General features: G+C 39.0%; 1 protein-coding gene across 2 annotated transcripts in view; it reads right to left on the reverse strand.

Moving 5' to 3' along the window:
• Window positions 1-22,861, reverse strand: part of LOC134574523 (uncharacterized) — an 83,859-nt gene that overhangs the window by 11,811 nt on the left and 49,187 nt on the right. For both annotated transcript variants that reach the window (XM_063433633.1, XM_063433632.1), the window contains exons 3-4: window positions 2,337-2,498; window positions 845-1,031 (exon numbers count right to left, since the gene is read on the reverse strand). In XM_063433633.1, coding sequence (XP_063289703.1) covers window positions 845-1,031; window positions 2,337-2,498 — 349 coding nt within the window. The remainder of the gene's footprint in view (window positions 1-844; window positions 1,032-2,336; window positions 2,499-22,861) is intronic.

Consider the following 22,861-nt stretch of genomic DNA (forward strand, 5'->3'; position numbering starts at 1 on the left):
AAGTTTGGTCCTTAAGGGGTTAAAGGAGCACTATACTGTCAGTAATACAAACATGTATTCCTGACACTATAGTGCTGCTGTGGCTCTGTAGGTTCCAAACCACCTGTCCGTGTAGTGAAAAGGTGAGTTTACTCTGAGTGACTGCCACTAGAGATGTAACTCGTCAGAAAGGTACACACTGCCTTTTCTCAGAAAAGGTAATATTGACAGTGCTAAAGCTTCAGGGACATGCTATAGATGCAAGAACCAAAACATTAAGCTGAAGTGGTTCTGGTGACTATCATGTCTCATTAAACTGTAAAAACCCCTACGAGCCCAGATGTATAAAAGGCATACATTCAAAATGTAGCTACATGTACCTCCTCCCAGCTGTTAAAGAGAGGCTTTTTACTAAAAAGTGAACTTAGCAGATAATGGAAATAATTAAGAGTTATTTAATGTGCACTCCCAGTTACTAGAACCACTTATTCAGCCCTCCTGATCGAGGGATTCCCAACAGGAGGGGCCAACAGTAGTTACTCTAGCAGAATTCTACTAAAGAAAATTATCAGGGGGAAAAAATTACGAAAGGGAAAAGTTACATATCCCATGTAGAAAAATGTGGTCACCTGGACCTTTGAGTCCTGCTACAGATTTTTGTTTCCTATATATTTTTTTCGTTTCAAATGGATTAAAAGGTTACTGTAGAAAAAAAAAAGGTTAATTTTATTTTGTCTTTAAACTAAATAACCAATGTTAACTGCAGAATTATAATAGGAAAACTGTTTCAGACCTTATTGTTTCTATTGTTCATAATTGTTTTATTGAGCTGTAGAAAACAGAGGAAGAATGACAAGAAACCAACCTTTGTAGCCAAACTTTTCATAGCTAACCCCGATTTCTGGGATCATGGAGAGGTCAGACTGGTTTCCACTCTGTACAAACATGCTGTGTGGCCGATTCCTCCTTACAGGAAAATGCATCTTAGACTCCTGGTACGAACTGAGCAAAACACTTGCTGCTCCACAAGAGCAGTGCTGTCCAAAATACTCCTACACCGGGGAGAGAAGAGGTATGCAGGCTGTAACATCTCAATTCTTCCAGTCAATGCTGTGATATCATGCTCACATTGCAAACATTCCAATGCTAAGCTCCTTCTAATGGAATTCTTGTGTCTCTTAACTCCCCGTGTTCTATGTCCACTACTTTGGGAGACAGGAGCCAGTGATTGATTATTTGACAGCGGTGTATATATTAACATACATTTATGATATCAGTTCAAATGTGTGTTTGCTTTCAGGGTTTGTTGTACGGTATGTTTTTCACCTACTGCCAGTTGATTACCTGTAGGTGATTGTTTTATTACACTTGCCAAAACTTTACAAGTATTGGGCACATTCATTCAAATAAATGCTCGTATGAATGTTTGAACATTTTCGTAATCTTCAAAATCATTTCATCATTGACTTCAACACGTCAGCAATATTGGTATGCTTTTGAGAATGTAAGAAAACATTTAAAGGGACACTGTGGGCACCCAGACCACTTCAGTTCATTGAACTGGTCTGGATGCAATGTCCCATGTTCCTTAACCCTACAGTGGTAATTATTGCAGTTTCTGAGAAACTGCAATAATTTACTCTGAGGGTTAACTCCCCCTCTAATGGGTGTCTACAAGACAGCCACTACATGACAGCCACTAGAGTGGCTTCCCGAATCCAAACGGACCTTTGGTCCATTATCTGATGCTGGACGTCCTCACGCTCTGCATGAGGACCTCCTGTGTCACATTTTTCTCCATAAGAAAGCAGTGAATAATGCTTTCCTATGGGGAAATCCTAATGCGAGCGTGGCCATTGATGAGCATGCACATTAGGTGTGTCTCGCCGACATCAGGAGGAGCACGGGCAGAGCCTGACCCAGCGCCGAGGTACATTGGGGCTGGATTCAGGTAAGTGACTGAAGGGGTCAGGGGGGGCGCAAGGGAGGGAAGCACTGTAGGAGTCTACAGTGCCAGGAAAACCGGTTTCTTTTCCTGGCACTACAGAATCCCTTTAAAGCTCTATATCCGTGGGACAATAATGCCCCCATGACTAACTGAAAACCCCTAGAGCCCCTTATTATTCCCAGTAACATCCAGGAGAACACTGTGGTCTTAGGAGTGACCACTACTTTGAGAACCACTGCTATACGCAACATTATGACAACTTTACCTCAGATCCATTGCAAGGCATTATTTTCATATTATGAATGAAAAACATACAGGTTTATCATGGTACAACTTTTTCATAATGTATCAGCAAAGAATCACCCACTACAAGAAACAAAGTAGTATCACAGCTATCGCAGTATTTTACCTCTCTCATTTGTTTCATTCTGTCCTCCTTTTGTAAGCTGAAGACCTGTTTTTGCAATTTGAGGTTATGTTCCTGAAGCTGCCCAATTTTTTCTATGAGCTGACAAATATGTTCCAAATATCCGAGGCCCGAACCTAAGGCCTTAGAAGCTCCCTGATTTACCTGCAACGAAAATATAAGAATTTATAAATGGAAACGTTACACGGAGTTTCATTCACTGTGCTAATAAATGACTGGAGAAACATTGATAAGGAGATGTACATGATATTGGTGGATTTAGATAAACAGGTCAGTAAAAAAAAGGGTACACAAAAAATGTTTTATACATGTACACAGCAGTACCATTACTTCTTTATTTAACAGAAGCACCACATATTATACAGTGCTAAATACTAGGATGGACAAAATATTGTAGAAGTAAATTATATCAAAAACATAATTAATCTAGTTGGAAAGGTCGATAAAGGCTGTCTAACTGCGAACATTGAATTTACGAGTGATGTGACATATACAGTTGTTATTGAATAAAAGGGTGCAACAGAGATAGAGCAGAGTGTAGGAGTAGATGTGGTGTGAGCGAAGACATAGGTAGTCTGCTGCCAATAAATTAAACATTGCTCATTTAGGTTAGACGCTATCCAGAAGATTTAAAGGGCTATTCTAGTCATTATAGCCACTACAAACCAGTGTAATGGTTTTAATGCCAGCAGTATCCTGGCCTGGTTCTTCGGTAATAGAGCAAACCATTTAGTACAGTTTTTTCCCCCCTTACCTGGGCCCTCACCGGGCTCTGATGCTCCCTGGTGGTTCGTGATGTGCTCACGGCTACTGCGGCTCTTAGGAAGCCGTGGCCATCGCCATTTATTGACTGAGGTGTCAGCTTGACAACTTTCAGCCAATGACTGACATTCTGTGCTATGAAAGTTGCATAGAACGGATATTAGCCATAGCCAGCCTGTAATGATAAACTGGCTGATGACGCCTCTGGAGGTGGAGTTACACCTCCAGAAGCAGAAGGGTTAAACTCTGTATGTGAAGTGCTGCACCGACTCCTTGCACCATGACCACTTCAAATTCCTAAGGTGCATGGTGCATGATGCTTGGTGTAATTAAAGGAACACCTAAAAGAGCTTGGTAAATTTATTGTAAAGGAATGAAAAGGCTCTAGAATAAGTTCTGTAAGTCCTATAAATAGGTGGGAATGGAGATGTCATGTTGGATTGGGGGTTGTTGTTTTTTTGGATGTATATGTACATCTCTTTTTTTAACTTTTTGGAATGGTTTCTTTACTAGAGCAGGATTAATATATATATATATATATATATTAATCCTGCTCTACCAATGATATAGTAATCCATACCTCCCAACTACTATCCTTCCTGAACAAGTATTGCCCGCTTTCTGATCCAAATCCATGTTTTCTCTCTTTTCGATCATAGAGATCATATTTTGTTTGAATTCATTATATTTTGTTTAACATGTATTATTTTATGTAGGTCTTCGAAGCATACAAAATGTTTCCACAACAGCCCTGCCTGTGGCCCACTTTCAGCCACACCGTCAAAAGCAAAAGTGTGCCATATAAAATACTGAGAGGTACAAATTTTTATTTTTAATGCTAAACAACATTCAGCAATGCTTGCCGGTGGCAAAAAAGAAGCTTTGACCAATGTGTAATGGTCATGGCCCTTCCCACATATATTGACTTTCCTAAAGTAAGCAATACCACACCCTATGTCAACCATAAAGCGTAATGTGTTCTATAAATGACTTTGTGACAGCAATTCTTTGATTGTATTCGGAGTATTTCATGAATCTATATTTAGATTTAACCCCAAGCCAAGCTGTAATAACCCCTCAGTCAACTGCATTAAAACCCTGGACCCAAAACGGTAACCCTACTCTGTGTTATCTCCAAATATGGTGCTTTGAAGTGGCACGGTCTCAAATGATACAATTAGACGTGTTATTTCTCTCTCAGTATTAGGGTATTGAAGGATAAGGATAACAATGAAATGGTCCCTAAATTAATGTAGGGGCTTTTCATGACCCCACTTGTGGTTTCAGCCTCCATGCAATAACCCTTACTGCTCGTCCATATTTAAAAAAAAAAAAACAAGAACCTTGTATCATTACATTGGCATATGCTGTAAATGCTGTGTAACATTGCTAATATTTTTACCCATGGACCATTGCTGACCTATTCTAGTCGGGAAATCCTTTGTTAGTAAAGAAACCATTCCAAAAAGTTAAACACAATGATAACAAAGATACTTGGGCGTGCTACAAAATAAATTATAAAAAAATATATGGGAAAACTACAGCAAGCCAGATATAACATGCCTCAAGGTTATGTCAACAAAAGAAGTGTAATGGTGCATGAAACAGATGACCTCAAGACAGTTCCAGGAACAAGCAAGATTTACCTCAGACATACTACTTGTTATCACCTCTGACCCAGCTGCTATTAACATGCAATAATAACTGTCTCTCTTCATTTTTTTATTAGCATCATTTGTCTGTAGTGTGTGTGTGTTTACAAATTATGTTTGTTTTGTCCAATATAAAAAAAAAAAATAAAAAAAAATATATATATATATATATATATATATATATATATACACACACACACACACACATTTAATATGAAAAACTGATTTATTTGCACATTTACATGTTGTATAAGGCAGAGGAGTGTCAAATTATTTAGGCTGTATTTTTTATACTTGTTAAATTTGTTAATAAATAACATTACTTTGCTGGTAAACCTCAACTTCACACACATTTTTGCTAAAGGTTAATGGGCAGTTTATTTTTCTTTACAAAGGTATACAGATGATAATCATATTGGAATATTTAAATGCATGTTTTGTTGATGAGTTGCTAAGGGGCCACTGGGCTTTAGAGCAGTCAGGATATGTACATACACAAGAAAATATTATATACATAGACACCACTTTGTGTGAAAACTAAGTTTAGATAATAATCCCCTTAATTTACACACAGTGGAATAGTGCAGCGCTAGACAGAAGGCTTACCCTTATAATGTGGGGCATTGTGAGCATTCATTTCTCTAATTTTCAGAGTGTTAATTAGTGTCTATAACAATATTGCACTATCACGTATTTCTCTGTTTCTTTCCGGTTATATATGAGCAACGCCCCACATTATAAGGGTAAACCTTCTGTCTAGCGCTGCACTATGTGTAAGTTAAGGGGATTATTATCTAAACTTAGTTTTCACACAAAGTGGTGTCTATGTATACATCTGTTTTTCTGGGTTAATAGGAGGACCGTAAGAGTGCTACAGCTGCTGATAATTAAATTGATATCACACCCAAGTATTAAGCGCCTCAATTCACACGTATAAGAAAAACTGTGTTTTTTCTTTTCTTTGTTTTACAAGAAAATATTAGGCCAAAGTTAGAGGAGGCTTGGCGCTTGGTCTGACCCAGGTAAGAGGCAAACCATTACAAAACTGCCTGCCCCATTACTGTTGAATGGGACCAGGGTACTCCTTGCATCATAATCACTACAGTGGTCTGTAGTAAGTTGGGATACTTAGAATAACATATGTGGACATTTCCAGTGTCTCTTTAAGTATCGCTATTAATCAGGGTAATCGTTTATAGCGGTTAATCAGGGTAATTATTAATATACACAATAGGTACCTCTGTGTAATAATACAAGTATACATTATGGCATAACACTACTACAACTTTAGTATTACTTGTGTTAAGATAATCAGGAATATTTAATTCTTCTATTAAGTAGAACGTATTGCTCCTTTAGTATCTTGGCTCCATGATATGATTTAGGAATTAATTAGGATTTTAGCTTGATGAGATATGATTGCAATTGACAACTCTTGTGCCAAAAGCCCACTAGAATTGTTGAACCTCTGTGTGAACTTGTCAATTTCAGCACTTGAGAAGGCTTTTTTTTATTTTTTTATTTTGAGAACCACAACATGCTCGCAGCTTTTATACGATCCATTTCTCACTACAAAAGAAGGAAGTGAACCAAAGGCTTTCCCATAACAAACGTTGTATTAGGGAAATGCCACAGTGCTTACTTTTCCGTTTTGTTCATGATGAGTGGACTGCAAGAAAAGATCAAATATTCACAAATACAAAAAAGAAAAGAAAAGAAAGCCACACAATAGCACTCACAGGGTCCGATGACTTCATGGGTTTTATAGAAAAATGTACCTGGAAGGAGTTACTCATATTCCACCCTTGCACGTCTACAACAATAAGCTGCTCCAAAATAAAATGAATACATCACACGCACAACCATTTCCCTAAATTCCTAAAATGGTTTTCCAGCATCTACCCAAATGTATGACAACTCTGTCTATAAACTCCAACAATAGATCTACAATATGCGGAAAATGTTAACAAGGCTCATTTTTCATTCTTTTATTTCTTTTGCAACATGTCCTGCTAATTATTTTGTTACCTCTTCAGAAATATCCCCCCAGAGGTAATGACTATTCTAGGACACCGACATGTCTCAAAGTGTACCTCTAGTCTACACGGCTTGTTCTGGCATGCCTATAACAGACAAGGAAAAAGACCGCTCTCATTATAATTTGCCCTTAATAACTAATTATGGTGGCAGCACACAGCTGGCTGAACAGCTGGAAATTTAGCTTGAAGCCGGAAAGTAATGGCATTATTTAAGCCGGTAGTAATTTTTAAAGTTCTTAACTTCTCAAGGAATAGTAAAGGAATTTTACAAGTGTTAGTTTATTTATACACTATCATGGGGAGGGGAGAGAAAAATAAATAGAAATGGAGAGATATTTGGGAAGCACATTTTTACATATACAGCAACACCACCACTTAATGTCATGTTTCCCAACATTTTTTGCATATTTTGACTTTGTGTTCCCCTTCTTTTTATTTCTAGGATTTATATTGTTCTCCTGGCCCTTCTGGCAATTTGTTTCTATTACTCAGTTTTCTGTAGGCGAGAATCAAGCCACGAAATATTCAATATCATTTATTATAAATGTAAGAGAGAGAAAAATAGAAATATAGAAACAGATGCTGAATGAGAGATAACATTAGAGAAATGATAATAGCAAGAGAAAGAACGACAGACAGAGAGAGAAAGAAAGAGAATTCAAGAGAAAGAAGGATGAGAGCGAGAGAGAAAGCAGGTAAGGGAGACACGCTCTCATTTAAGGAATCCATGAGTGCACCATACAAGGTAACAGGTTTAAGCTGCAGAGGTACTGCACCCACTAAAAATAAACTATTTATTATATACCCTACCCTATTAAAAATATTGACTTCATGAATGTCTACCTTTAATTTCTCCAATAAAAAAATAAATAATAAATAATAAAAAAAAAAAAAAAAATATATATATATATATATATATATATATATAAAAAATGTTGTCCTTGATTATGTAATCGTGTGTGCATATGCACACACGATTACATAATCAAGGACAACATTATCCACAAATACAACAGAATATACAAGGAATAAGGTTTCTGGGCTGACTAATGTAATTTTTGTGCATATTGCTATGAAATGCATTCATTGGCTGAGATTGGTCAGCTGACGCTCTCAATCAACGAATGGCTGGCGGTATTGACTTACAGCTTTTGCAGATTTACAGAAGCTGAAGGACAGTCAGGGACCGGCAGGGACCCTGGTAAGAGGGCAAACCACTGCACAGTAATTTGCCCAATTACTAGGAAACAGGGATCTAGCAAGAGTGGTTTGTATGCTTGGAGAAGCCCTTTAGTAAATATATACTTCTCTTTTGTAATATCAGTACGTCTATATCACTTTTTCTCTCTCACTCTCTGTAACCCTACCTAATTTCCTATACACACAAACATTAACAGCCTGTGCAACTTATTACGAGATTTCACAGCTGCATTCTTAACACAGCAACAGGTATACACATATATCTATCATATGGTATTTATTACAGGATTTGAAATCTGTGGTCATCTACTGAGGGCATTTTTTTTTGTCTAGAAAATTCATCGCCTGCAGCAACTCTCTCTCCGATGTCAGAGTGTGATTGATCTAAAGCATTCAGCAAAACATCATTTCTATGACCTCACTCTCTGAGCTGGGGTATATTACATGTTATGTGTCTATTATAATTTTTTTTTTTTAAATTAATATCAGGAATTTTTTATGACTATTTTATTTAATTTCAACATATTCCACAGTGCTAATTTCAATCTGTAGCTAGTTGTTGTTTTTTTGATAGTTTGGTAATGTGACCGGTTATTCATTTAAATATTATTACTAATACACATATTTTCAGACCTATATCAACTCCTGTATGAACAATGCAAATTTGGGAATCTGCATCTTTTCAACCTGCACTTCAACCCTAGTACATTACATAAAAAGTGCTTCCCTGCATTATGTAGTTTCATAGACTGCAGGATTGAAACCAGGGCCGGCGCGTCCATAAGGCGGCACAGGCGGCCGCCTTAGGGCGCACGGGCTCTGGGGGCGCAAGATTTCAGTGACCGGCAGGAGGGAAGCGCTCCCTCCTGCCGGGCCACCATCTCGGCCCCCGGTGCTGTGTGCGGCTGTGCTGAGATCAGACGCGGCGAGGGAGCTCTAACCTCTCTGCTCTGCTCCCTCGCGCGCTGCCTGTCTGCTGATACCGCGGGAGCCGGAATATGACGTCATATTCGGACACCCGCGGTATCAGCAGACAGGCAGCGCGCGAGGGAGCAGAGCAGAGAGGTTAGAGCTCCCTCGCCGCCTCTGATCTCAGCACAGCCGCACGCCGCCCAGCAGCCCCACTGGACCCCAGGGAAGGATTCATCATCCACACCAGCTCTCCAGGTAGGGAGGCTGGGTGGAAAATATTTATTTCTAAAATAATTAGTGAGTGTGAGTGTGAGTGTGAGTGTATGTGTCTGTGTGTGTGTGAGTGTATGTGTGTGTGTGTGAGTGTATGTGTCTGTGAGTGACAGTGTGTGTCTGTGAGTGACAGTGTGTGTGTCTGTGAGTGACAGTGTGTGTCTGTGAGTGACAGTGTGTGTGTCTGTGAGTGACAGTGTGTGTCTGTGAGTGACAGAGTGTGTGTCTGTGAGTGACAGTGTGTGTCTGTGAGTGACAGAGTGTGTGTCTGTGAGTGACAGAGTGTGTGTCTGTGAGTGATAGAGTGTGTGCTTCTGTGAGTGACAGCGTGTGCGCTTCTGTGAGTGACAGCGTGTGCGTCTGTGAGTGACAGAGTGTGCGTCTGTGAGTGACAGAGTGTGCGTCTGTGAGTGACAGAGTGTGCGTCTGTGAGTGACAGAGTGTGCGTCTGTGAGTGACAGAGTGTGTGCGTCTGTGAGTGACAGAGTGTGTGCGTCTGTGAGTGACAGAGTGTGTGTCTGTGAGTGACAGTGTGTGTCTGTGAGTGACAGAGTGTGTGTCTGTGAGTGATAGAGTGTGTGCTTCTGTGAGTGACAGCGTGTGCGCTTCTGTGAGTGACAGCGTGTGCGTCTGTGAGTGACAGAGTGTGCGTCTGTGAGTGACAGAGTGTGCGTCTGTGAGTGACAGAGTGTGCGTCTGTGAGTGACAGAGTGTGCGTCTGTGAGTGACAGAGTGTGTGCGTCTGTGAGTGACAGAGTGTGTGCGTCTGTGAGTGACAGTGTGTGTGTCTGAGTGACAGAGTGTGTCTGTGAGTGACAGTCTGCGTCTGTGAGTGATAGAGTGTGCTTCTGTGAGTGACAGCGTGTGCGTCTGTGAGTGACAGGGTGTGCGTCTGTGAGTGACAGAGTGTGCGTCTGTGAGTGACAGAGTGTGCGTCTGTGAGTGACAGAGTGTGTGCGTCTGTGAGTGACAGAGTGTGTGCGTCTGTGAGTGACAGAGTGTGTGCGTCTGTGAGTGACAGAGTGTGTGCGTCTGTGAGTGACAGAGTGTGTGCGTCTGTGAGTGACAGAGTGTGTGCGTCTGTGAGTGACAGAGTGTGTGCGTCTGTGAGTGACAGAGTGTGTGCGTCTGTGAGTGACAGAGTGTGTGCGTCTGTGAGTGACAGAGTGTGTGCGTCTGTGAGTGACAGAGTGTGTGCGTCTGTGAGTGACAGAGTGTGTGCGTCTGTGAGTGACAGAGTGTGTGCGTCTGTGAGTGACAGTGTGTGCGTCTGTGAGTGACAGTGTGTGCGTCTGTGAGTGACAGTATGTGTCTGTGAGTGACAGTATGTGTCTGTGAGTGACAGTATGTGTCTGTGAGTGACAGTATGTGTCTGTGAGTGACAGAGTGCGTCTGTGAGTGACAGAGTGTGTGTGTGAGTGCGTCTGTGTGTGTGCATGTGAGTGTATGAGTGTGTCTGTCAGTGTATGATGAGTGTGTTTGTCAGTGTATGAGTGTATGTCTGTCAAATCAGTGAGAGTATGTTTGTCATTGAGTCTGTGTGTGACTATCAGTGTGTCTGTCAATGAGTGTCAATTAGTGTGGGTCTGTCAGTGTCAATGAATGAGTGTGTGTCAGATCAATGAGTCTGTGTCTGTCAGTGACGTCTGTGTGTTTGTCATTGAGTGTGTGACTGTCAGTGTGTACAGAGTGTAGCGGAGCGCGGTACAGGAGCTTCTGTTTCCTGTACCTGGCCAGACTGATAGGAGGTGCTCACAGAGAGAGCACACCCTGTCAGTTCGGCCGGGTACAGAAAACTGAAGCTCCTGTACCGCGCTCCGCTCCACTCTGTACACACTGACACACCAGGAAGGGGAGTGTGACCACCAGGAAGGGGGGTGTGGGGTGCACCAAGGGACATGGAGGGAATGGGAGAGAAACACCAAGAGACAGGGAAAAGAGGGGGTAGGGGAGAAGAACACTAAGGGACAGGGAAGGGACCATTAATGGTCAGGGAGGGGAGAGGGGCTGGTTAAGAGGCACATAGGTGAAGATGTTTTTTTGGGGGGGGGGGGCGGAAAAATGCATCTTCGCCTATGTACCTAAAAATCCAAGCACCGGCCCTGATTGAAACACATTTAAGCAAATCAATACAGCTCAATTTAAGATTCCTAAAAAATGACAAATTGGTTCCTTCCTGGAATCTATAAATTCCAAATACTACAGGCAAAATGGTGGGTGTGACAGTCCGTGGGCAAAGTGGGCTCTAAAGCCATGGCAAAAATCGATATTGGTCTGAAACTATTTCCACTATATCCAACCACTAGGGGAGCCAGAACTTTATGTTGCTCATTGACTATGAGGAGAACTTTAGGGCCCCTACATCCACGCAGCAGTGTTTGCCTAACTTATTGTACCAATGGTCTACTTCTGGACCTGGAAGAGGTAGAGCAAAAATAAATTAAAAGAAAAATAAATCAATTTTCACAGTACAAAGAGCTAAATAAACACATACGTTCCAAGTGTCCCTATTTAGGGGGAGCAGTCCTATATTTTACTCAAATCCCTCGGTCTCTCTTTTCTAGGAGTTCCATATTGTTGATGTTTCTGAATATATAACACAGCTCCACAGCAAAAATACTCTGAGTAATGCGTCTGTAAACTTTCATAAATGTGTTTAGATATCAGTCTGTGTAAATAAGATACATTGTTCTTGTTCTATACTACATTTCAGTTCTCAGAAGACACCCGCCCTTGACCACACACACCCCCTCACACCTCCAAATTCAAAGTGTCCGTCTTTGTTCATGCGAAATGTTGGCAGGTATTTGTACATAGAAGAACACAATCAGCTTAGACAGGAGTAACTATTATGCAAACACACGTCTGTCTTCTTTGTATGTTCAACCCGATGACTGCACTTCAATGTGTTCTGCAGTATCCCTGCATGTTCTGTATGACAGGCTCAGAGTGGCCGCCTAGAACAGGGAGGGTAGAAATAGCTCATTCATAGGGTTTCTCAACGAAAACTACAAACCGGTTACTATCAGATTGATTAACTAAAGTGTGTATTTCCAGGTATTCAAGCTGAATTTTCCATTTCGGGATAAACAATAGCTGAACCGAGAACATCTTGAAGATTTTTTCCAATGTAGTTACTTTGGCCTGAAAGTTTAAAATCACTTTGAATAGCTGACAATTCACGCTTTAAGCAAATAATCCTGTATGTCTGGTTACACACCATTTTGTCTTTTACGGTCTGTAAACACTCAAACCAGTTACTAAAAACTAAAAATAGAAAACTGCTGGAAACATACAAAACAATACATAATCATGTAAAACAAATGCACCATTTACTTCATATATTGATTTAAACAGAATAAAGATTTATTTTAAAGGAACATTCTAAACACCATAACCACTACAGCCCACTGTACTAGTTTAGATCCCAGGAGTGCTCTGGCACTCTCCCTGCACGTCAGGCAAAGCTAACCGCAGGAGCTTCCTGGGGCACAGAAGGAGAGGACTGGCACTGGATGGGCCCCATGTAAGTGGGCAAGCTGTTCTCAAATGGTGTATCTCCTTTCCCTGGGAGGGCACCCAGGGTACCGTAATCATTGCAGAGAACGGCAGAAAATATGATTGTGACTATTTCCCCTAAATTTAGAGGTACTGTAGGCTCCAGTCATGGACTGAAGACTGAAAGATGTTTGAAACAGATTTTCTAGAAGTCACTAGTGTTCTTTTCCTTTTTTGTGTTTCTTTAACTGGATTTACAGGTTGAATAGTATTTGAGAGTAGGTCTTTTATTACATAGTTACATAGTTACATAGTTAGATAGCTGAAAAGAGACTTGCGTCCATCAAGTTCAGCCTTCCTCACACCTGTTTTTTGCTGTTGATCCAAAAGAGAAGAAAAAAAAAAAAACCCAGTTTGAAGCACAATTTTGCAACAAGCTAGGACAAAAAATTCCTTATTGACCCCAGAATGGCAGTCAGATTTATCCTTGAATCAAGCAGTTATTACCCTACATTGAAAGATTATATCCTTGAATATTCTGTCTTTGCAAGTACGCATCTAGTAGCTGTTTGAACATCTGTATGGACTCTGATAAAACCACTTCTTCAGGCAGAGAATTCCACATCCTGATTGTTCTTACAGTAAAAAAACCTTTCCTTTGCCTTAGACGAAATCTTCTTTCTTCCAGTCTAAACGCATGGCCTCGTGTCCTATGTAAAGTCCGGTTTGTGAATAGATTTCCACACAATGGTTTGTATTGGCCCCGAATATATTTGTATAATGTTAGGTTTCTTTTTTTTAATATGTTTGTATAATATTAGGTTTCTTTTTTTAAAAAAAACATTAAAGAGGGGGAAAAAATTGATTTTTTTAGACAATATAAATAATGCCTAAAGAATGGGACTATTGACACAACCTTTATTTTATAATTCTGTTTTAAAGCTGATTCCAAGCGAAGGGTGAGTCTGGCGCCTCGGATCTTTAGATGGATTTTTGTGGCATATCATTATGGAGTAAACTTGTCACAAATTAGTAATAAATGAATAATAAACTGTGTCAGTTTGTTCAAGCAAAGTCCATTTTAAGGACACATTACTCAGAGTCAGCACATGTTTAATCTCGCACTTGTGAAGGAGAGGAAACTTAAAGGACAAATTTTTGATTAAGCAACAGTGTGTTTAGTTTGTGTTGGTAAAAGGGGAATACACATGATTAGCGTGAGTTCGTTTCCAAAGTGGCAGCATATTCAACAGTGCTGTACAATGAGCAGACAAGACAAGTAATCAATTGCTTAAAGGGAAACACTCACATCTCTAAAAAATACACCATTAAGTAAAGCACTTTAAATTATCAATGACTGGTGATAACCTCCTTTGTTTTATGTGATGTTCAATTATCTTTTAAAATGTATATTAAAGATTTAGCACAGCAGTTTAGTCCAGGAATAGTCAGGGCACAAAATGAAAAATGAGAAGAACAGAAACATTGTTCAAGGATAGAAAATGACAACATTTATAGTTATGATTGACAGGAAGTCAAGCTAGGGATTGTCAGGATCAAGACAGGGATCCAACACGCAGTGTACTAGAACTATAAAGACGTATACCGGACCTTAGAGTGGCCGGACTAACGTCGAGCAAACCAGGAATGGTCAGGGACAAGCCGAGGTCGAGTGAACGAGAAGACAGGTAAGCGTAAGCCGGGCCGAGTACAAGGATAGGAGAGGGAAGCAAAGTCAAGAAACAAGCCAAGTCAAAACCGTAGAACACTAAGACAATATAAACGCACTGAGGGAACAGGCAAGCTGAAACCACGACAGGGCAATGACTCACAGTAAGTGAGTACCTTTTATACCCTGTCTCTTTAATTGTTATCCACGCCCCCTGAAAGTCTTGGTTTGAGATTTCCCGCGGGTCGTGACGTCATTGACGTCAGCGGAGTTGTGCCGCGTCATAAAAGGGGGCGGTGCTATCGCGGCCGGCGTCCAAAGTGCCGAAATTGCTGGAGGAGAAGGAGGTGTGAGTGGCAGGTACCATGACAGGGATAAGTAAACATAATATAAAAATCTTCGAAAGTGTCAGTTCTCCATTTAGTTAGAGATATATTAAAGGACACTATAGTCATCAAAGTAACTTTAGCTTAATGAAGCAGTTTTGGTGTATAAATCAGGTCCCTGTAGTCTCACTGCTCAATTCTCTGGCATTTAGGAGTTGTCACTTTGTATATAAAGTCATAGTCACACATCCATGCATGTCAATTACAGAGCTTTCCTAAACACTTCCTGTAAAGAGTCACTTCCTTTATTGCAAATTCTGATTAATTTAGAATGTCTTGTCTCCTGCTCTGTTAATAGTTTTCTAGATCCTGCGATTAAAGTTCAATTTACAGCCAGGGGAGGAGTGCATATACAGAAACAAAACTGATATAACTCCTAAATAGCAGAGAATTGAGCACTGAAACTGCAGAGGCATGATCTATACACCAAAACAACTTCATTAAGGCGAAAGTTATTTTGGTGACTGTAGTGTCCCTTTAAATATTAAAACAAACGTCTGCTTCTTTATAAAAGCTATTTATATAGCTTAATTGTAAAATACATTTTAAATAATGAAAAACCTCATGTAGAATATTGAAAAAAAATGGTGGAAATCTTCAACTGGCACAACTTATGGCACTATAACCACTACAAAAAACTAGATTATTTAGGCTTTCTAAAGTGCTCATTCAAACAATGTGAATGGTAATCTTTCGGTTCTGGTTCAATCTATGGATGTTTCGAGGATTGATTTTGTGAATGTTAAAAAACCAAAAGTGTTTCTGAAGTAGAATTTGTGACCTTTTTCTAGAACATTTTATGGAGTTCAGAATAATAGCTCATCTCCTACCACGTCAAATACGAGGAAACAGGCATGAATAAGGAGAAAAACGGGAATTGTCTGGCGTTGCCATTAGTTGAGCATTGTAACTTTGTTTGTAACCTACAGAGTTCTGTTTGCTTTTAAATTTGCTTTCAATAACATCCCATTAGTCAAGAATGATATCTGCAGCTGCCTGGGAACAACTTCACAGCGTGATTATCCCCTTTCTTGTTTCAAGCTTCCTCTTTGATGTCAGTCCGGATGTCTTAGCAAAGTCCGATGTTCCTATAAGCATTCTGGAGGGTGAATCACAAATCTAGCCCCTATGACACCATGCTTAGTGTGACAGTACAAGAGAAAAGTGCGGAAAGGTGTCTTTTCCACCCCCTCTGATAAATATACCTTTTATAACTATAAACTGTTTTAAAGCATAGACCCAATGAATAATGATTTCCTAATCTCTGCCAATATAGTATCATTTAAACACATCAAATATTCATCATTTATATTTTGGGAGGAGGACTGGCGGGACACACTCTTGACACACAGATACAAGGAAACAGTAAACCGTTTTGCGGTTTTGTTAGCATTTAATTAGAAGTGTTTTTTTTGTTTTTTTTTTTTAACCATTTATGTAGAATATTCCATTTTCTATGTTCCTATTCCTATAACTTTATACGGTAAAAACATAGCACTTAAGCAAGCTTTTTGTTGTCTTCCTTTAAATAACATTAAACTAAATGGACACTTTACAATTGAAAATGAACCTTTCTGCAAATGGTTTTAAGTGCCCCTTGTGCAACTGTACAACATTAATCAGTAACTATGCATCATTTATTTTTACAATTTAAGGAAATCACTAAATGCCTGCACTTCCTAAGCAGGAAATAATGGTTTTGAAGCAATGGGATTTCTCTGAGAAAAACAACTAAAAGTGATAGATTACAAAAACGGTCAGAGGCTAGCTGTTCTTCCCAAATAGCTTTCTTTTAAAGGGATCGGATTTTAACCAAAATCAATTGTTCACCATTTTATGTTCTTTTTTAGCACAGTTCCCAGTAAAAGGTGAAGATGCTGCGTTTCTGTACAAGCGCACATGTGTTAAACAGAGGAATTAAAAAAAAAAAAAAATGCGCTAGTTCTGCCAAAATCTAGAATTTATTTTAGAATTTGGATGAGCCCTTCTTTCCATGTGCCTGTTAGGATACACACTGTACATGATTATCACGAGTTCTTATTTCCCTTGAACATTAAATCTTGCTGGAAAAAAAGAATGGAAAAAGTCAGCTATGCGTTCAGTTCAGCTACTTTGAATTCTCATTTTAGTGAATAACTGTGTAAGTGATTCGGAGATTACACGAGGACTGTGACGCATTAAGAGATGCTATACCGCAATCTCTTGTTAATATCCCATTGTACAGCGCTACGGAATTTGCTGGCGCTATATAAATAATAAAATAATAATATTGACTTACAGCGGCTCTGTCATTGTCTGGTTGCAGTGTGGTGGCCAGTGAGTGCACGTTTTACTTACCTGAAGCCGTCCCTTGCGACCACTGTCATGTCCACCTGGTGGGTCCTCTTCGGCTCCTTGTACTTCTTCTGCAAGGAGCCCGTGTCAGTGCTGTACTCTCGTGGATAGCAAGAGTCGCACTGCTGAATAGATTGACAAATGCAAAAGGGTAATAAGCGCTCTCTTCTCAAGGGTGAGCAGCAGTTCACCAACAAGGTGTTCCCTCTACCTTGTGATAAATGGACAGATAAAATAGAAAGGTGAACAGCGCTAAAGATCAGAAATTGTACATACGTTTAGTAGAAATACTGGCCAGCGGAGTAACTTAAAAAAAAAAGGAGAAACAAAGATACAAATAATGGTACAGTATGTATGAACGATATAATTCCACAAGAACAAATGGGTTATATTCACACTCACACTTTGAGGAGCTATATCAGCTCGGTGTTAAGAGCTTGGACGGAATAATCCCCGTCTATGGATTTCTTGAGGTTCCAGATCGTTGGAGGTTCCAAAAGTGATTCACTTTTGAGAAAGCTTCGGCGAAACGCGTCAAGTGAGGAAGAATTTTGGACTTTTATACAGGACTGGTTTTATAGTGTATTATTCACTTTTTACTTATTGTATTAAAGTATATATAATTTTTAAACTATCCAGTCATTTTTTTTGTCCTCCTTCCTATTTAATACTGCTTTGCTGCTATACCTGGGTCCACTATATCCCGAGGTGGGGATTATTCCACCTGAAATTCTCCAAACTAGAGCAGGTCGTTGCTCTAGTATATGTAAGTAGGATCATCTACTCTTACTACATTATTTTATATTTACGTACTAGACCATGTGGCGTATTTTACTCTTGTTTTTCATATAACGAATACTTACACCTATAAACTCACCAACGATCTGGAACCTCAAGAAATCCATAGACGGGGATTATTCCGTCCAAGCTCTTAACACCGAGCTGATATAGCTCCTCAAAGTGTGAGTGTGAATATAACCCATTTGTTCTTGTGGAATTATATCGTTCATACATACTGTACCATTATTTGTATCTTTGTTTCTCCTTTTTTTTTTAAGTTACTCCGCTGGCCAGTATTTCTACTAAACGTATGTACAATTTCTGATCTTTAGCGCTGTTCACCTTTCTATTTTATCTGAATAGATTGACAGCAGGCCATTAACAGTACATTTCACCGAACTGTGAACCGAACGGTGTTCAGTGAATTTATCCAAGAAAAACAACAATCTATGCATGATGTAATAAAACTAAATAGGTCACTGCCCCGGTTGGTACATTTGAAGAAAATAAATAATAATAATAATAATATATATGTAAATAATTTATATCACACCAACATATCATACACAGCTTTATGCTTTACAGTACAATATATTTTTAATAACAGAGTACTTAACATAATATATAAGGTATTGTATAGGGTGGACGTTATAGCAGCAAGTTTTTTTTTTTTTTTTTATCCTTCGTTGATGAGCCCAGACCATATTCTGGCAAAGCATTCTGGGAGATGTAATAGAAATACCTGCTGTGTCAAAGGTTGACCATGACTGGCCATAAACATCCTATAAACCGATCAGAAATATTATGTTTGCAGTCTCACCATAAAGGTCAATGAAGCCATTTATGTGCTAACTTATTTCTGAAATCTTAACCCTTAAAATAGCTTATTAAGTAATTTCCTGGAAAAGCAGCTAAACAAAACAATCAATGGATCAGTTGAAAGATAAATAAATCCAGATATCTGTAACTACCGTACATTACGTAACGGTAAAGTCTTATTTAGAATATTTGGTTTCTACAGGTATATATATATATATACATATATATATATATATATATATATATATATATATAACTTATTACATTCATCTCTTCTTTTTATAATTTCTGTTATATTGCCAGATTGCTGATTTACTGTATTCTAAAATGAACAAACATACAAGTGTGGGACGGTAGAACCCTTAAGGCTTCCAATGGAATCAATTCATCATTAACAGAAGCTGCATTAACAGAAGCTGGCAAGAACTCGCTTCTTCCTGTCGTCGGAAGAACACTAGCGCAATAGTTAAACATATGGTTTATTAATGAGAGTAAAACAAAATATAATGAAGATTCTGTAGACAAGATAAAAAGAGGTATACATTGGGTAACACCATAAAGTAATATATATGTTTGTGTTACTCTGTGCACTCACAGATAGAATAATAAGGCATATCACCCTCTCCAGGCTTATATCTGTATATGCTATCCAGAACACTTTGGTAATTCCGGCTATAAGAAAAGACAGTATATAGTGTTCTCTGTAATAGAAACATATACCATTAATTTATATAGCACTTACAGGATCAAAACAAAGCACAGGTATATCTCCATACAAACCAGCAGTTGGTCCCTGGATAATAACTCTATGATATCAGCCCCAGGAATCCACTTAAAAGAAAGCGATATGGAGACTCATGTATCCAATAATGTTAAAACACATTAGTAACATAAAAAAAATGAAAAAAGAATATAAAATGTAAAATGTCCCGAAGCGCTTCACCCATCTATCATCATGTGTATCACCCCAACAGAGCTGTGGTGGATAAAAAAGTGTGGAAAACCCCTTCCACCTGAAGTAAGTGGATAGTTAATACATTGCTAAACACAAATATACACACCAGGCAAGCCATAAGACTTGCTTTTCCCACAGAAATCTCACTTTAACAGTGCTCTCAGCTGTTGTGTTGTACATCAATACGGCCACTAAGACCATACAGAGAGCACTTCAACAGTGTTCCCTGCATGGTCCCATGGGTAAGGGGTGAGCTAGACAAGTGGTCACGCCCTTTCAATGCGCAGGCCTGCTCCTTTTCCTGACAGACCCGACTATTATGTGCGCCTTCAATAATGTGAGTTGCAACGCCGCCGACACCTTCTAATGCTCCCCCCATGTCCCGATTGCGCACTTTTTAATGATGGGAGCCAAGGTATGGATTTTATATAGGTGACCTGATTATAAGATTGTCTTTTTGTGTATTTGACACTTTGTAATCTATAAGCAGTATTATACCCATTTCATTATAAAACCAGAATAAAGTTGTCTTAGACGATAAATTCTTCATGTTCTAAGCCAAACTTGCCATGCAGTCTTTTAATACCTCTTACATTTTTTCAATATTTACCTTGTGCAAGCACGATTTGTGTGCTTTTCAACGAATGCATAACAGCGAACAATATCTCCCTTCACAATATTCTTTTTTTTTTATGCTAAAGATAAATGACCTGATTGCTTTTAAAGCCCAACGATGATATAATTTTCAATATCAAACAACAATCTGTCAGCACAAAGGATATACATGAGCTTCACATTAACATGGCCAACAACTACTGGAGATATGCCAAACTGTTGCTAAAGTCCGATACTACAAAGATGCCTTTATTTACTTAAAACTTAAATAATTTAAACAATGTTGAACCCGTGTTGAAAACTGTGGATCGTTATATCGTCAGAAAAATGAAGAAGGACAAAGCAAATCTATTGACTCAAAGCTAAATTCCACATTGAGATGTAAGAGGAAAAAAAAATTCACATCATTTTTATATATTATGTAAAAATGACGCTCTGTTAGAACTCACTGAGAAGGAACTACTTGAAGAGATGGAATGTTTGTTAAGTCCTAAGAGGGAAAAGAAGTGAGCTGGGCTTTTTAAATGCTCTATCTAAACTAATGGACTAAAGAATCAGAGGATGCAATTATGTACAAAGGATATAGGTCCCATAACATTCTTCTTCAGATCATATCCGTAATCCTTCCTAAGACTTCAAACATCACTCATATTACTGAAGAAATATTCAGATTGAAACGAAAGTCTCGAAGTTTGACTAATTGGACAGTATGTTTTGCAGAGGCTCTGAAAACCAACTCTCATTAGCATGAAAAATGGAAAAAGAACAAGAAGCGATTTTGATTTAGGCAAATTATTTTAAACTGCACCAACCAAGAATTCGAACAGCAAAAAATTCTTTATATTTATTCTGATCAGGATCTATTGCTTTTGCAGCAAAACTCCTTCTAATTTTCTTGTCTATTGTTGGTTTTCACAAAACATTTATCAGGCTTTTCTGTCTCTCTAATACCAAATCGGAACACTAGAACGCTTTATCCTACAGATTTCCGCTTACAAATACTCTTATTTTTAATAGGACATTATCTCGTTTTAAAACCAAGCACTTCTCTCTGCGGTGGCTATTGTTTGAGTCTTTCCTTACTCATTGTCTCCTCTCAATGCTATGGGAGATTTTTCAGCAGCTTTATAATTCTCTAAATAAATTCATACTTAAACCACTCAAGCCTGGTTTGAAGCAGAAACAAAAGCGGTGCTTGGCCCTTGACCTATATACTACTTTTAACGAGGAGTGAAATATATAGAAGAGAAATACGTGGTGGTGGACAAGAATGAAACACATCTGTGATGTAATAACATACTGTAACACAATATATATATAACATAAAATCTGAGTATTGTCACGTGGGCTAGGGGGTTGTATACCACACCATGGGAGATACAAAAAGCCCTCAGGACTCCAGCTATACAATGTTACTCTGTATAGCCCACTGAGCATTCATGGGGAAGGCCATGAAGAACTTTTTTTATGCACACACAATCTGCTCCCGAAGTGGACAACCAAGTGGAATAACACCTGCAAATACCAGCCATTTTCCACTGTTCTTTTGCTATGTACCACACATTTCACATCAATGCCATCAGCAGATGATTACACCATGTGGAACATTGATAAAGTTACTCATTATCACCATTCCTAAAATCTACATGACACCAAGCAGTAATGACCAAAAAAAAAAACCAAAAAACACACACACACACAAGATAATCACAATGACAATTAGCAGTGTTGCTGCCTTTGAAAGACATTGTATGATACATACGTACCGATACATTAATGATCGTCTTCTCCAGTCAATGCAGTGATTGCCTATAAGAAGTAACAAACTGTGCATGGTTATGTAAAATGTACACTGAGTTTGGAATACTGCACAGGTAGTTTTTATTAGTTTGTTTGGTTTTTACACGGTTACTGAATACTGTTCCCACTGCAGTCAGTCAAGAGAGATGAGAGTTGGAACCTACGACTCAGTGTGCATTGCTGAATGGAGAATATTTGGCCAAAAAAAACTCACAAATCGGCAGGTGTTCCAAAAATAGAAATGTGGGGAACCACAGGTATAAAGCAAGGTAGCGGGACACTCTATACACAAAAACATATAAAAACTCAGACCATTGCCATCTTCCTACCTATCGCCTCCATTCCGGGGAGGGGAGAAAGACAGTATTGTTGTGCAGTCAATGGTCGTCCAATGAGGTGGCAGAGTACCTACTTTAATGTTCCTTCTGTACTAGAACTTCCAAACCTTTGATTCCTCAGTGGGTTTAATGCAATTGCAGATTCAAGTAAAACATTAACACCATTAAAGTTGCTTAGAAAAATAAATATATACTGATCCGTACCTTTAGCATTCAGCAGAAACCACTGCATATTTCTTGACAAAGGCTCAGGAGAGCCGAAACGTTGTCTAAATTTTTGTACTACACAACAAAGTCTGCCTGCTGAAGAAACTACTGAGTGTGCCCAAACCTACTTTTCTGTTCCATTAGATTTGTCTGGGCTTGGGCCCTCCCCATTTTGGAGCACCCTAGTGGGAGCACTCCCCCCAAAAAAGAGAGTGTGTGCAAGGTCCTCTGAAGATTCTACAAGACCACTGCGTATGTGACAGTCATA

This window comes from Pelobates fuscus, chromosome 10, assembly GCF_036172605.1.
Source record: "Pelobates fuscus isolate aPelFus1 chromosome 10, aPelFus1.pri, whole genome shotgun sequence".
Classification (NCBI taxonomy): domain Eukaryota; kingdom Metazoa; phylum Chordata; class Amphibia; order Anura; family Pelobatidae; genus Pelobates; species Pelobates fuscus.